Below are 17,732 nucleotides of genomic sequence, written 5' to 3' on the forward strand. Positions count from 1 at the left end.
CACTAAATAATTTAAATTGTAGACAGATGTGTAACATTCTGCTTTAGATCCTCGATGATCAAACACAGTTTAGTTTATTATCCATACCGATAGCAGTAAAGACTACAGATGACAGCACTTTCAGTCTTAATCTCAAAGTGTGAGCATAGTTACACTGTGTGTGTATGTTTCTGCAACAGAATAACATCAGAATTCTACCAGAGAGCAATTCATGTTTGAGAGTATATGTTTCAGTGTTGGTCTTAGCATTTAGTGTTGACATTTGGAGGAATAAGTATATGTGTCTGGTTGTGACTCTGTATCAAAATTGAGTGGTATACAAAAAATAGCAAGCCACATCTGGTTACGTAACCAATAAGAGCACATATGCACCTACACATTTACATATGGAATGTGGAAAAATGTGGAAAATATGGAAAATATCCAAAAACACTAAATATGTGGAAAAATAGTAAAAAATGACATAAATTCTACAAAATCTGGGTATGATATGGACATACAGGATATCTGCATTTGTACATAGTAAGTATCTGAAATTTTATGTGGTATAAACACTTGATCAAAGTCTGTGGATATCTGTTGGATACTTTCCTAGAAAGCTACAAGTCTGTGCCAAGGTGAGTCATATGTATTTGAAATTTTAAAACTATTTGGAAGCTATGTAAATTGGTATGATTCCTGAAGTGATACACATGGAGCACATATATTGACGTTACGTTACTACTACAGATGGAATCATGAGAAGTTTGCATACATGACTTAAATTAGAACCCAATACTACTGTTCAGTGTTTTGTCAAATCTTTAACAATTTATCGCACTTTAACTAGTTTTTCAATTGTTGCCTCCAAGAGTATCAGTTGTAGCAAATTTACTGCTTTCAACACACACACACACACACACACACACACACACACACACACACTATTGAGTATTTCGGAGGAGAGGGAATGTGTGACTACAAGAGAGAGATAGTTGAAAATCCTGTCAGCACTGAACTATCCATATTATGGTACAGTAGGATAGGTCCATCTCTCAATATCTCTACTTCAGGGTCACCCTGTAATGTTATCCATCAGCCAGTGAGATCGTATCACCATCTTTTGTTTAACACTTTTTACTATCACACATTATTATTGTTATTTAAATAAGTAATTATGCCCTTGATATAAAATGGATCTAGATGGCATCAAAAATACTGTTCCTCTATTAGTATGCACACACACACACAAAAAATCTAACCCATCCTACCCCTGGTCCACGGGGTATTCAGATCACAGAAAACACACACACATACACACAAACACACACACACACACACACACACACACACACAAGATACCAGCAGCCACCAGGGGCCACTACCGGCCCACATAAACATAAGGAAGAGGTCGCTGAAGATCCCGGAACTATTTTCACATGTCAAACCACGTGATGCAAAATAGGTCCGAGGTACTAATCTGCCGAAGAGCTATAAAGGCCGGCGCTCGGCCACACATCGGCAGTTCATTGACCACCAGCAGACATGGATAGCTACCGTCCCGGCAGCCTGGCTTGGATCTTCTTGCTGATCTCTCGATTAGGCTTGGTATATTGGAGAAGTCTCTGGCGGAGAGTAGTAGGAAATAATTTCAGTTGTTTTCTATATTATTCTTGTATGTAGTTGTGATTCCAAGACAGATCTTGTGGATGATTCTTTTCCGAAAGTCAGATGGTATGTCGCCAGACTCATATATTCTACACACCAACGTGAATAGTCATTTTGTTGGCACTTCCCCCAATGATTTTAGAAATTCTGATGGAATGTTATCTATCCCTTCTGCCCTATTTGACCGTAAGTCCTCCGAAGCTCTTTTAAATTCCGATTCTAAAACTGGATCCCTTATCTCTTCTAAATCGACTCCTGTTTCTTCTTCTATCACATCAGACTAATCTTCACCCTCATAGAGGCTTTCAATGTATTCTTTCCACCTATCTGCTCTCTCCTCTGCAGTTAACAGTGGAATTCCTGTTGCACTCTTAATGTTACCACCATTGCTTTTAATGTCACCAAAGGTTGTTTTAACTTTCCTGTATGCTGAGTCTGTCCTTCCGACAATCATATCTTTTTCAATGTCTTCACATTTTTCCTGCAGCCATTTCGTCTTAGCTTCCCTGCACTTCCTATTTATTTCATTCCTCAGCGACTTGTATTTCTGTATTCCTGATTTTCATGGAACATGTTTGTACTTCCTCCTTTCATCAATCACCTGAGGTATTTCTTCTGTTACCCATGGTTTCTTCACAGCTACCTTCTTTGTACCTATGTTTTCCTTCCCAACTTCTGTGATGGCCCTTTTTAGAGATGTCCATTCCTCTTTAACTGTACTGCCTACTGCGCTATTCCTTATTGCTGTATCTATAGAGTTAGAGAACTTCAAACGTATCTCGTCATTCCTTAGAACTTCCGTATCCCACTTCTTTGCGTATTGATTCTTCCTGACTAATGTCTTCAACTTCAGCCTACTCTTCATCACTACTATATTGTGATCTGAGTCTATATCTGCTCCTGGGTATGCCTTACAATCCAGTATCTGATTTCGGAATCTCTGTCTGACCATGATGTAATATAATTGAAATCTTCCCATATCTCCCGGCCTTTTCCAAGTATACCTCCTCCTCTTGTGATTCTTGAACAGGGTATTCGCTATTACTAGCTGAAACTTGTTACAGAACTCAATTAGTCTTTCTCCTCTTTCATTGCTTGTCCCAAGCCCATATTCTCATGTAACCTTTTCTTCTACTCCTTCCCCTACAACTGCATTCCAGTCGCCCATGACTATTAGATTTTTGTCCCCCTTTACATGCTGCATTACCCTTTCAATATCCTCATACACTTTCTCTATCTGTTCATCTTCAGCTTGTGACGTTGGGATGTATACCTGAACTATCGTTGTTGGTGTTGGTCTGCTGTCGATTCTGATTAGAACAAACCGGTCACTGAACTGTTTACAGTAACACACCCTCTGCCCTACCTTCCTATTCATAACGAATCCTACACCTGTTATACCATTTTCTGCTGCTGTTGATATTACCTGATACTCATCTGACCAGAAATCCTTGTCTCCCTTTTCAGATTTTCTAGTTTCCCTACCATGTTCAAGCTTCTGACATTCCATGCCCCAATTTGTAGAACGTTATCCTTTCGTCGATTATTCAATCTTTTTCTCATGGTAACCTTCCCCTTGGCAGTCCCCTCCTGGAGATCCAAATGGGGGACTATTCCGGAATCTTTTGCCAATGGAGAGATCATCATGACACTTCTTCAACTACAGGCCACATGTCCTGTGGATACACATTACGTGTCTTTAATGCAGTGGTTTCCATTGCTTTCTGCATCCTCATGTCGTTGATCATTGCTGATTCTTCCGCCTTTAGGGGCAATTTCCCACCCCTAGGACAAGAGAGTGCCCTGAACCTCTATCTGCTCCTCCGCCCTCTTTGACAAGGCCATTGGCAGAATGAGGCTGACTTCTTATGCCGGAAGTCTTCGGCCGCCAATGCTGATTATTTATCAAAATTTAGGCACTGGCGGGGATCGAACCCGGGACCGAAGGCATTTTGGTTATGAATCAAAGGCACTACCCCTAAACCACGGGTCGCATAGTGCTCAGAGCCATTTGAACCATCTGAACCAACCCAAGGCAGGATTCGAACCTGCGACCGTAGCAGCAGTGTGGTTCCCGACTTAAGCCCCTAGAACTGCTTGGCCACAGTGGCTGGCATGCACGCACGCACACACACACACACACACACACACACACACACACTACTATACTTACAACCACACTTACTTAGACTGCAAATGATGTTATCTGAAGTCTTCACTCATATTTTTTTTTACCAGTGATATGGTCAATCAGCTAAACTGTGTTTAAAGTGTGGGGTCTAATGCAATTTCAATTATCTAATGAGTAAATCAGTTACATATTCTTGATAGTGTAAAATTATTACTCTGCTAAACACCAATACTCAGCAAATAGGACCAAATTAAGCAGAAGTATTATAAGAAATCAGTTAAAAGTTAAGTACATTTTAAAATAGAAGCTATTGGAAACCAACAGAAGTTTCCATTTTCAAGAGAGGTAAAGGCATAAATGAAACTCAGTTCATCTGCTAGTATCATATGTTCACTCATAAAAGACCGTTGTCTGTTCCAAGGTACAAGATGGTGCATCACTGACAAATTATTCCTCAACTTTCCACATGTTACATAAAGAATTCCAAAAATATATATAGCAGTTTACTAATCACAAAATTCTATACCTGAAAAATTAACAAATTATTCCTAACTGCTGTAATATATTATACAATACCTAAATACGTAGAATATGAAATATTACATATTCTGCACAAAACACAACCTCATGTCTAACAACAAGAACAAAAACTTTCAAAAATGTTGAAAATTGCTTACAGATGTCTCTAGTGTGCATTCCTTTATCTTACTCTAAAATCAGTCACTAGGCTGAATTATTTGGTAAGTGGTTTTCTAGTTTGTAAGAAGATCCTGTGAAACTGGAGAATGACATGTTGAAGAGTGACAGACTACTTAATAAAGGCTATGAAAGAGCAAATAAAGTGTTTCCAGTGTTTGTGAACTTTTGTACCCACCAAAGAGTAAAAATAGTGTAGGTAGTATACACATTTAAGTTGAAAATGAATGCAGATAGTACACCACTCCATCATGCTGGGCTTGCTGCAAATGGATTTACACAAAAGTTAGTTAAAGATTGTGGTGAAACCTTTTCCACCAGTTGTGAGTTGTGAGCTCTTAGAGCTCTCGTCAGTTTGGCTGTAAATCTTGATGTTAAGATTAAACATTTTGATATTATAATTGCTTTCCTACACTTATGGTCAAACCTTTTCCACCAGTTGTGAGTTATGAGCTCTTAGAGCTCTTGACAGTTTAGCTGTAAATCTTGATGTTAAGATTAAACATTTTGATATTGTAATTGCTTTTCTACATGGGAACTTGAAGGAAACCATTCTCATGAAGCAACTAACCTGTCCAAGGAGATTCACATTTTCAAACAGTCAGCTAGGGAGTGGTAAGTAAAAACATGCACTTCTTGATCTAGGTTATGTTGTAAATACTGATAAATATTGTGCGTTTATTAAAATGTCGGGTAAAAATTGTGCAATTGTTACTTCGTGTGTAGATGATTTTGATGTCTTTTTCAATAACAATGTGATGAAAGAGGAGTTGTATCAGGGATTATCTGAGCATTTTGAAGTTAAAGATCTAGAAGATGCATAGTCCTGTATAGGCATGTGTATAACTAGAAACTGGGAGAAAGGTAATTTAGAACTTGATCAATGCATATGTGCTGAAACTCTTTAATATGTTTAATTTCACTCCTACAGGAACACCAATGGAGGCTGGATTTAGGCTTTAGCATATGGAAAGTGATAAGCTTAGAGGGCCAAATCAAGAACTTACAGGACATTTGCTGTATATCAGTACCAGCTCAAGACATATCTTGTGCAGCAAGTATTTTACTCTAATGTAATTGTAATTTAACTACTATTTATTAGCGGACAGCAAAAAGAGAACTTGATTATATCAAGGAGACTATGAACTATGGCATTGTGGGTAACAAAGGGAATTTTAAAGATAGTATATAAATGCTTTTGTTACCTCAAATTTTGTTGATAATTTTACTATGGGGCTGTCATAATATGGGAAAGTTTTTCTGTTGGCAAAAATTATAATTTCCTCAGAAGTAAGAATCAGAAAGATGTTACCACCTAAATTACTGAAGATTAATATGGAGCTTTAGTCTCTGCAGCCAAAGAGGCAGTGTATTTGAGGACAATTGTTATAAATTATGCATCAAAATCCGTTAATTGTTTTTCAAGACAGTTGAGTTCCATTAGACTATCACAAAAACCTGTGCTACATTCTGTATTGAAATGTGTTTGTGCCAAAGGACATTTTACTACACAATTTATAAAAAAAAAAGTGAGATTGTTTTTAAGTACTTGACATCAAAGGAAGTGCCTGCTGATGTACTAGCTATACCATTTGCTACAGGCAACACAGGTATCTTATTCATAAGTTGAAATTGTCCCCACATAAGATAGTGTTATTATGTTCATAATATAGCACCCTATTTCAACTTTGTAATAATCTTCTGAGACATAACAGAGTATCTCTGTGTTGTTGCCCCTTTGTCAACTTGGTATGTGATGCAATGCTAACTTGTGCATATAAGTATTATGAACAGTGTAAGTGTTATTGATCTTTGCCATCATAAACACCAATACATTCTAGCAAAAATCATACTGATAATGGTGTGATTGGCAAAATCTTTAATTCAATGTATCACTTAAGCTACACATTTTCATAATACGCTAATATAACTTGAAAGTATACAAAATACAATATATTAGCTTCATAAACACTGCTCAGTTTGCTTATGGCCAACATAATGATGGACAAAGCCCCACACAGAGGAAAATTTTATCTCTAATCACAAACAAAATCCAATCATTGCACCAAAACAAAATAGGATTTAAAACACTGTCTGTATTACTTATCAAAATACATAAAGATTTCATTCATAATAATACAAAACACACATGGATTACTTATTGGTACTACTGGTCTACCTTACATGTTAAAGTGAACTTGCTGATGACAATAGTTTGATCTTCGTACCACACTTTTAAAAAAATTGTCTTTGTTATTTGCTCTATAATAGTAGGGAACACACATGGCTCACTTACTGGCATTACTGAGAAGTCCAGTCACAACTTGAGAAAGCACACATGCATGTATGTTGACTCAGCAAAATATGACATGCCTGGAGTTTGTGCAAGCCTCTACTTGTCTGAGGAGGCACATGTACATTTATGTTGACATGGCAAAATATGACATTTGGAGAGTGCATCAATGTGTATGTGCAGAACTCAGCTCATTAACACCAGTGACTGCCTTATGCTGTCACGGAGTGGAAACTACATGATAGCCACACCTGAATTTAATACACATATGTACGTGTAAGAAATAAGTGTTGCTATGCTTTGAACTACCCACTTTTGTCTACTTTTCAAAGTGAGACAGGGTATAAACTTTATTTTGCAGCACAAAATGTTTCTCGTCTTGTTTCCGTCATGCTAACTTATACTGATGCATGGAGGAGACTTCATGATATTTTGGTGAAACAACATACTGAACAGTAGTTTGGATAACTGAGTTTAATACATGTTCACTGACATGGTGAAGGTTTTTACACCACAGCAACTAGTACCATTGAAACTGTAACAAGTTTCCCCATACATCAGCTTACATGTGACATGGGACATGTTGTTAAACTGTAACAATGAGCCCCCAACAAAACTGCAACAAATTACTCCATGCATCACCAGCCATGTGATATGGGGCAGGCTTTTACATTGTGACAACTAGCCCCAATGATTTTTTAACAAAGTTTTGCATACATTGAAAGTGAATGATACAGGGCAGGTTGTTACTCCATAATAACTGGCCCACAATAAAACTGTAATAAATTATCCTAGACATTGCCATTTCTAAACTGTTATTCAGTATGCTATTTTATTGAAGTTTCATGTAGTTTCCACTGTGTGACAGCATAAGTCAGTTAGTCAGTGTCGTGCACCTTAACCATTAAGTTATATCAGTAGTACCAATAAGTGAACCATGTGTGTTTTTTACTGTTATAGAAGAGATTTTCAAATTTTTTCATATTTTGATATGTAAAACAGACAATTTTAAGTGCTATTTTATTCTGATTCAAAATCAAAATTTTGTTTATGATCTGAGATTGAATGGTCCCCTATGTGGAACATAGTCCATCGTAGTCTTTCACAAAAGCAAACCAAGCAGTGTTTACAAAGCTAACATATCCTGTTAGTGCATTCTAACGCTATACTTGTGCATTAAAAAAATATGCAGTTTAAGCAGTACAATGCATTAAATAAACACACCAAAAAAAGTTTTGCATCACCCCACTTCCAAGAGCACCGGAACTTGTACAGAAAATTGGAACAGAGACCAACAAAAACATAGTTTCCACCCTTTTTATTCCTCATGAAAACCATGCATTACATGCTGTACCACCATGCAGCGAGACCTTCCGTGTTGGTGGTCCACATTGCTGTGCACACCGGTACCCCTAATACCCAGTAGCACGTCCGCCTGCATTGATGCATGCCTGTATTCGTCATGGCATACTATCCATATGTTCATCAAGGCACTGTTGGTCCAGATCACCCAACTCCTCAATGACAATTCAGCGTAGATCCCTCAGAGTAGTTGGTGGGTCACATAGTCCATAAACAGTACTTTTCAATCTATCCCAGACATGTTCGGTAGGGTCCATGACTGGAGAACATGCTGGCCACTCTAGTCGAGCAATGTCATTATCCTGAAGGAAGTTATTTACAAGATGTGCTCGATGGGGGTACAAATTGTCATCCATGAAGACGAATGCCTCGCCAATATGCTGCCAATATGGTTGCACTAATGGTCAGAGGATGGCATTTAAGTATCGTACAGCCATTACAGCACATTCCATGACCACCATCGGTGTTCATCGGCCCCATATAATGCTGCTCCAAAACAGTAGCGAGCCTCCACTATGCTGCACTCAGTGGACAGTGTGTCTAAGGCATTTAGCCTGAATAGGTCACTCCAAACATGTCTCCAGCAATTGTTTGGTTAAAAGCATATGCAACACTCATTGATGAAGAGAATGTGATGCCAATCCTGAGCGAGCCATTCGGCATGTTGTTGGGCCCATCTGTACCATGCTGCATGGTGTTGTAGTTTCAAAGATGGACCTCACCATGGCCGTTGGGAGTGAAGTTGCAGATAATGTAGCCTATTGTGCACAGTTTTAGTCATAACACGACATCCTGTGGCTGCATAAAAAGCATTATTTAACATGGTGGTGTTACTGTCAGGGTTACTTCTAGCCATAATCCATAGGTAGTGATTGTCAACTGCAGTAGTAGCCCTTGGGCAGCCTGAGTGAGGCATGTCATCAACAGTTCCTGTCTCTCTGTATCTCCTCCATGTCTGAACCACATCGCTTTGGTTCACTCCGATTCACCTGGACACTTCCATTGTTGAGAGTCCTTCCTGGCACAAAGTAACAATGCAGACATGATCAAACTCCAGTATTGACCGCCTAGGCATGGTTGAACCACAGACAACACAAGCCGTGTACCTCCTTCCTAGTGGAATAAGTGGAACTGATCGGCTATTGGACCCCCTCCATCTAATAGGCACTGCTCATGTATGGTTGTTTATGTCTTCGGGCGGGTTTAGTGACATCTCTGAACAGTCAAAGGGACTGTGTCTGTGATACAATATCCACAGTCAACATCTATCTCCAGGATTTCTGGGAACCAGGGTGATGCAAAACTTGTTTTTGATGTGTGTATCTCACCAAAAGGCATAATTTTTAGTATTCTTTGTTGGGCTAAAGTGTCAGAAAATGTTACATTGGTGGATAAATATGCTACAGATATTAGTATTGTTTAGCAGTTATTATGGATATATGGTCTGAACACATTTTTGGAGAGCCTTGACTCCTCAGTTCCTATCACTAAATGTCAAAATCTTCCTGAAAAGATTGTTTTCGTACACCAGTGAAAAGTAATAAAAAAAGACTATATTAGCCACAGTTATATTTTAGTAGTGTAAAACATGATGTATATCCTTCCCCCCCGCCCCTAAAATGGTGTTTGCTTAGGCAACGAAACTTCATTTTTATACAACCAGTAACATAGTATCATTCAGCTGTAAGAGCAACTTTCAACTATTACTGCCTTGCCTGTTTAGTGTATTATTTTAGGCACTTGTCTCCTGTATTGTCATAGATGTCAAGTGTATCCATCTTAACCTGGAAGTTACACTGCAATAGCGTTCTTCCAGTTGTTGCTCCCACTGTCAGATTATGTCACACACATACAAACGCACGCACGCACACACACACACGCGCGCACAAACACACACACACACACACACACACACACACACACACACACACACACACACACACACACACACACAAATTTGAATTCTGAATGCCTGTTTGTTTGGATCCATCAACTATCATTGCCCCCCCCCTCTCCCTCTCTCTCTCTCTCTCTCTCTCTCTCTCTCTCTCTCTCTCTCTCTCTGTGTGTGTGTGTGTGTGTGTGTGTGTGTGTGTGTGTGTGGTAATGGCCAAGTTGAGAGCTCTGGGGCTACATAATACTGATGATTGTTTTGTTAACCCAGTTCAGGTCATTCAGGTACTTTTCAGGATAGCGGATCTGATGCCACATACTGATTGGCTGTTTCATTTTAATTGCTGGTGAAATGCTGGATTCTGATTGCAGTAGACGGAGGGTGTATGATTTCATGTGGTCAAGGACCTTTGCCTTTCGCGGGTGATTGCTCTATCAACTGAGTTACCCAAGCACGACTCACGACCCGTTGTCACAGCATTAATTCTGCCAGTACTCGTCTCCTACCTTCCAAACTTTCAGAAGCTGTCCCGCGAACATAGAATCGGTAGAGCACTTTCCCACGAAAGGAAAAAGTTCCCGAGTTCAAGTCTCGGTCCAGCACACACTTTTAATCTGCCAGTAAGTTCCCTATCAGTGCACACTCTGCTGCAGAGTGAAAATCTCATTCTGGAAGGTCATGAGTTAACCCAAAGGTCAGTTTTCATCCAGTAAGAAGGTAGCTATGCAACTGATTGTTTCTTTGTACTCTGAGTGCTAGAGTAAAGTTTTTATATACCACTATCACACTTCCTGCCACTTTACCACATAATATTTGGAGAGATCTATAATGCTGTGTATCAATAGAACTGCATATTTTCATATTCTCAAGTATAAATACAACAACAACAACTAAATATGGCACATTAGCTTCTTAAGCACTGAAATCAAGATGGTGGCTGGTCGGTTTGCTTCTGTCAGCCAATCAGAGCGATCACAGGAGCCATGCTCTAAGTCAGTCAATCACTGTGAACAAAAGCTACATGGTCTAATAAGAAAATCACGTGACTTTATTATTGTGTGAACACATGAATTAGATACAGACAGTATAGGAACAAGCAAAGTTATGCCTTCCGATATAATTTTGATTGTCACAAAGCTTTGATTGCTTATTTTTGTCAGGGATGTGGGTATGGCAACTCACATTGCTGTCAGTGAAACAATAACATTGCTATTCTCAGTTGTTTTTTCCTCTGAATACATCACAATATGCATATCCCAATTTCAGGTAGTGTGCTTAGGCTGAGAAACTTGATGTGAGTGAAGCAATGAGATATTTATTTTTCGTTGTCACAAATATTTGGATGTTTTCTTTTGAATATGTCATGATTTCTGAGGGCATGGTTAGGATGGGACCCAATAGAGCAGATCCAGTTGTCAAAACAAAAACCTGGTTGTGGTGACAGACTGATATCAAGCTTAGTCTGAGGTCTAACAAGAAATCCCTTGAGTGCAAGGTCACGAAATGCCAATGACATTTACAACATTCAACATATCATATATTGTCTACCATGAAACCACAATATTGGCTATTAATGGCAACAGGGATGGGACTGCAGGTACCCTATGCTGAACACAGCATGAAGCTAAGGAGAGTAGTTGAATTGCTTCATTAATGAATAACTCACAACAGTGTTACAATGTTAGTGGTGTTGATACAAAGCAGAGCAATGGAAATGATAAACACAGCAAACATTGCATTACATCTACAACAACACTTGCTGAAGTTGATATTTCATCTGAAAGGAACCCAAGAAAATTCATGGAGTGAGAAATAAGTTTCAGATGAAATATTAGCATTTCTGCAAGTGGTGTCATATATGCTCGACTGTGTGGATGATGTACATGAAGAGTACAATGATGCTTAGCAAATAAAAATGATACTGAAACACATTCGACGTCATGTAGTTCATCATCCTTGTTGGACAGGGAGCCATAAATCCTGTCTCTAGTGAAACACAGTGAAGGAAAACTGTTGTCCAATGAGCAGGTACTTAAGATAATTACGTACATGGAAGATCATCTGCAACATAGTAAAACAGCAATTATGAGCAGATATTAAATAAGTCTGCAGCAATATGACCATGCAGTGCATAAGAAAAGCTACGGATATTCAAGGGAGGACTAAAACTGATGTTTATGTGTTTCAAGGATGCTTAATGCTATTTACACTATGTCCATGATAGTGACCTACCAGGTCATGCACATGAAATTGTGCATGTTATAGATTACAGTGATTTCAAGGGAAGCAGTGGATGGCTACATAAATTCAATCAGTGATACAGAATTGGAAGACATGAGATAATGAAATTTCAAACAAAGCATCAACTTGACGATGCACAGTGAACTTCTGAATCTGCCCAAAGCTTTGTAGATTAGGTAAACAAACTTACCCATCGTTCAGTTTGGAATTTGTTTTCATATTTGACCAATCAGGATTTGAAGAGGAAATGCATATGAAAGGGACCCTGGAAATTAGAGGTACCAAGAGAGTTGTGTCAAGATTAACTAGTATCAATGCCTTATTGAAATTGTATACAATTATGCTGACTGTTAATCCTGGATGGTAAATTGGCTGGAAAGTTATTTATTGTGCTGCAAGACGTTGGAGCTGCTCTGGCCCCTATGAATGTTTCTCATGTGCATGATCTTGTAAGGGCAGTGGGGAATATTTACATCACAGCAAGCAAGAATGGTAAAATGAGAGTAAGTGAACTAAATCTATGGTATGAGCACTGATTTTGGCCAATAGCTGATCATAATAACTTCCTTTTGTTTCATTCCTGGTCTGCGTATGAAAATCATACTCCTTTACAGCAAACAGCCCTCCTGAAAAGTGTGTGACAGTGCAATTCATACCACATGGAACTACTGGACAAATTCAGGCTCTGGATGTTTGTTTTTTCCATGCCTATAATACATACTATCTGATCATCTGCAGCTATGCCTTAAAGGATAGCCAATTTCACAGTAAGCTCCATGAGAGACTGTTTCACATTCAGATGCATGTCATCACATTCAGTCAGTTCTTATCATCTCATTATGCCAATATTATTCTATACACATTCTTTAAGAATGGATACCAAGCTGAAAGTTCTGCATGGTTTGTAACTTCCAAAGACTTCTCCTCTGATCTTGATGGTGTGAACCTTTGTGATCACTGTGGCACTCAATTATTTATTTGGTGTTCATGGTGGAAGTTAATGGTTTGTTTGGAACATTTTTTTGAATGTCAACAATATCCATTTTTAGAAGTGTAATACTTACATCCCATAGAAGGTTGATCTCTGCACCTCCCAGACATTCATTCTCTGTCACCCTCCTGATGCACATAGTGAGTCATTAGGAGCTAATATTATTCCTGTCATAATTGTTAACAGAATACTTTCAAATGAGCCTTATTAAAGAATGAACTAACAACCTCACACTCAAGGGATTCCTTGTAAGTTAGATCGGAAGACAACAGTTTGGTTGTGAGTTGAAGAAGCCAACAAATGTGGAATCAAAAAATGTGGTTCTGTTGACAGACTAATATTTAGTTTAGCCAGGGAGCTATGTTAGGTTGGAAGGTAACAGTTTGGTTGTGAGTTGAGGAAAATCCTGGTTGTGGTGAGGGACCGATCTGTAGGTTAGCATGTAGAAATGATATTTATATTTCTAAGAGTGTGTTTAGACAAGAATGAAACAGCAGATCTTAAATTGCTGTAAGTTAAATGAGCAACAGTGACATTTATATTCTTGTGTCTCACAAATATTTTGAATTATTTCCAAACATATCATGATTTACACAGATGTACTTCGGCATGAAGCTAAGAATACAGCTTAAAATGCTGCATGTGAAATGAGCAGCAACAATATCTGCTCTGTTGCTTGCCACAAATATTTAGCTTGTTTTTATGTTTTGTTATCCTCTCATCCTCAGTTGCATGTAATACTGTGTTGATAAGTATAACTTTAGATCCATCGAATCCCAACTGAATAAAACACATTTTTCATGCCTTACACTTTTAGAGTAAAACACATATAATTACCAGCATGATATTTCGAAATATGTAACAACTGACTGGAACCCATGTCTTGTGCTCTGAGAGCTTTTAATGCTAATATTCCATATTTGATGGATCTCATATTTATACTTACATATTACAAAAATATGCAATTTGAATGACACATTGCATTAAAGATCTCTCCAAAATGCATCATTTTTAGTACAGCCTGTTGTACTATATTGGCAGGAAATCCAAGAATGATATATAAAAATGTTATTAGTGGTACTACTTTCTATTATGAAATTATATTTATTTTTCCTCATGCTCAGAAGCACATCATATTAATGTTACAGCATTGGCTACTGAGATTCAGCACTATTTTGCCATCTTCACTATCCACCACAAAATTCAATAGCTATTAGCACTGAAGGGTCTGAGATTGGTGTATGGATGGCATTTAGTGAACTTTTGCCCCATATGGAAGATCCAAATCTAGGCAAGAGTATGGACACGAAAATGCTCTTTTGTGACATATTAAAGGAAAGGAATCAGGGAACAGCTAGACATAAATTCTCATTGGTGCTTCCCTGTATTCATTTATATTCTTTTGATTTCAGCAGTAGCAACTGCACCCATAGTCCACATCTGCAACACATTCATCTAACAATATCTTTTCAGCTTTAAATTCTCTTTTCTGGACACTGGTGTAAACTGTCCACTAGATATTGTTCTTATTTATTTACTTATTTCTGGATCAGTACTGTGTCCTGTCCATCATCATCTAAACCAGTGAATTACCTTTTGTCACATGACCAACTGTCCTCTCAGAGCATAGTGCTGTAATAAGTTGAAATTTTAAGGAAGATAATTTATATGTTATTTCTTATAAAATAATCTTGTAGCATAATGACAATGAAATATAAATATTACCTCATTTTGTTTGTTTGAATCTTCTTGTTTCACAAGACCTTTGATTGGATAAAAATAATAATAATATCCTGGTATGACCCCACTTGTACTTGCAGGACCATAGTTTTGAAGCAATTTACTGAGGTCCTGAAGGCCTGATGAAACTTGAGGATGCTTGGCTACAATATCTGTCAAGCCAGACAGGTCAAGGGTAGCACCTTTCTTAATGGCTGCTTGATAGAGTGCTGAAAGCTCCTCTTTTGAGAGAGGTGGTGCAGGTATTCCAACAGAGCTAAATATTCCATGCTGGTTGTTAGTATTTGAATGTAGCCCATATGCCAGTCCATCCTGAAAATTAAAAATTAAATGAGAGATCAGACAGAAATTTTGTATTTTAAAATTAAGATAATGTAGTACATGTTTCAAAAACAGACAAATATTAGGTCAACAGTTAGTATAACAAAGAGTGTCCAATTGCTGTTACTTTATATAAAAATAAATTTTTCCCCTGCTTTTGAATTTATTTATGCAGTCTGGTTACAAAAGGACCTACAGTTTAACATGGGCTTTCAACCAAGGTGCAACTTTTTCATTTTAACAAATTGTTGCCTTAAATTTAGATGCTGCATACTATGCAGCTGTAACAAATGGTGAATGTCACCTGCTTCTCACAGCATTTTAATAATATTTAATACATTACTGGATTCAGTCTCTGCTTTCTTTATTGGTGTTCTGCCTGTAAAGGGGTCGTTTCCTTGTTCTTGCAGCTCTTCTGTCACATGATGTACTGTTTACAGCACCAGAAAGGAGTCACTACTCAGGGATTAGTGAACAAACTAACAGACCATTCTGGCAGACCAAAGATGCCATCAATACGATGGTATCCAGAGAAATAAACAATGAATGATGTCACTAACAGTATGAAAACATGACTCAATCAAATCCAATGAACTAACATGGCTTCAATGGGAATAATGGGTTTTAATTGATCATATTCTTGTTATTAAGACCTTCAAACATATTAGAAACTTGAGAATATTGTACCATGGTGGGGTAACAAAGGTGTTCGTCAGAGTTGTAAATGCAACTGAGGTATGCTCAATTGAAATGAAACACAATATCAAGTCACGTTTGTTGGCTTTCTCACAAACTGTCACCTTCAAACTAATGTAGACCTTTGGCTACACTGCATAGAAGTCTGTCACCACAACCTTATTTTTTTAAAAAAATAGTTTTTCCCATGATACATTCACTGGCTTTGGCAATTCACAACCACACTATCATTTTCTAAATTAACATTGACCTCAGGATACGTTACAGATCAGTTTATCATCACAACTCCCATAGTAGGAAGGCAGCATAGACAGTGGTCTCATTGGTCAAAGCAGAATGGCAGTATCATTATATTCCATGCACCCATCATTTCCACTAGACTTGCAAAGCATGGCTGAAGCCACCACCCACAAGAACTAAGCAGCATATTGTAAACAGGACACATGTATGACATGGACAGCTTAAATATACAAACAAATGCTGTCTGTATAACATATGATGTCATAATACAAAGAATTTATGAATGGCTTGGTACTTTACTAGACCCATGAATCCCTTTGTAATCTTCAACCACCTCCAGTAGATTTGCCATTTCATCCACCAGTTCCTGAGACATGGTAATTGTTTCCTAGGTGAAAACAATGTTTCTTTGAATTAGCCAATCATTTCCAAAATACTATATATTTTTTAATGCAAAGAAAATTACCTTCTATCTAGAAAATTAAGACATATGTTAATACATCATTAAATGGATGCAGCCCAGAAGTAACAAATTACTGGACTGTTTAGATATAACCTATTCTTATGAAAGAATGTAACTGATCACTCCTTTATTTGGAATAACATTAATTCATCCCAGCATCCTCAGCATCAAAGTCAATGGCTACAAACTGTGAAAGGCTTTGAGGAGCAGTGGAACATGCCTTAGAGCTATGGAACATATCTTAAAGCTGTAGGTAGTAAGGACACAAATTACTACACCTGGAAATGGCAGAACCAATGTTTTACTTATCGAGGTTTTTTTTAGCATCACACTATTAGAACTTGCTAATGGTAATTATTTCTGCATTTGCGCAAAATGTTGGCTCTCAAGGACACATATTAGGTGGCTTGATGCTAAAGCACACTTCATTCTGAAAAGACATTTTGAGCTACATTTCAGAAATATATAAGGAGGCATCAGAAACAAGGTATGTGCCTTACACATAAGTTGATCAACTAAATAGTAATACTATTAGTAATGATAATAATAATTTTATAGTTATTAGGCCATTAAAGTAATAGACAGTATCATTTATATAGTACAGTGCAACCAATAATTTGAAAAATAAGGTTTGTTATTAAAATTCTGGTACCGAAAGCAGCGGGTTTCGAATCCGCACCAGACGGCATGGAGCTCGAGTGTGATTAGAGGTCTCTACAGCTGACACACCATAAGCTACAGCTGCTCATGTTCCTGGCTGGCGTATAACATGAGGGCACCACGCTGAAGCACGTGGTTCCAGGAGCCAATAGTGGCATACCTTATCCCAGATATAAGTGCCTGTCTCTCACTCAGCTAGGCAGTCTGAACTTCATGGAGTCTATCGACCTCTCGGCAACAGACAGTGTATTTACACTACTTCGCTTTCGTTACTCAGTGGACGTTGTGGATTCATTTGGTCATCTCTGTCACCCTGTTGCTTCTTGTGTGTTGTCATCATAAGGTCTCACTCGATCA

The 17,732-nt window shown here is 38.0% G+C and overlaps 1 protein-coding gene across 2 annotated transcripts in view; it reads right to left on the reverse strand.

Moving 5' to 3' along the window:
* LOC126299352 (uncharacterized) overlaps window positions 1–17,732 on the reverse strand; it is a 192,454-nt gene that overhangs the window by 38,137 nt on the left and 136,585 nt on the right. For both annotated transcript variants that reach the window (XM_049991207.1, XM_049991206.1), the window contains one exon: window positions 14,981–15,307. In XM_049991207.1, coding sequence (XP_049847164.1) covers window positions 14,981–15,307 — 327 coding nt within the window. The remainder of the gene's footprint in view (window positions 1–14,980; window positions 15,308–17,732) is intronic.

The sequence above is a fragment of the Schistocerca gregaria genome, chromosome X (assembly GCF_023897955.1).
Source record: "Schistocerca gregaria isolate iqSchGreg1 chromosome X, iqSchGreg1.2, whole genome shotgun sequence".
NCBI classification, from domain to species: Eukaryota; Metazoa; Arthropoda; class Insecta; order Orthoptera; family Acrididae; genus Schistocerca; species Schistocerca gregaria.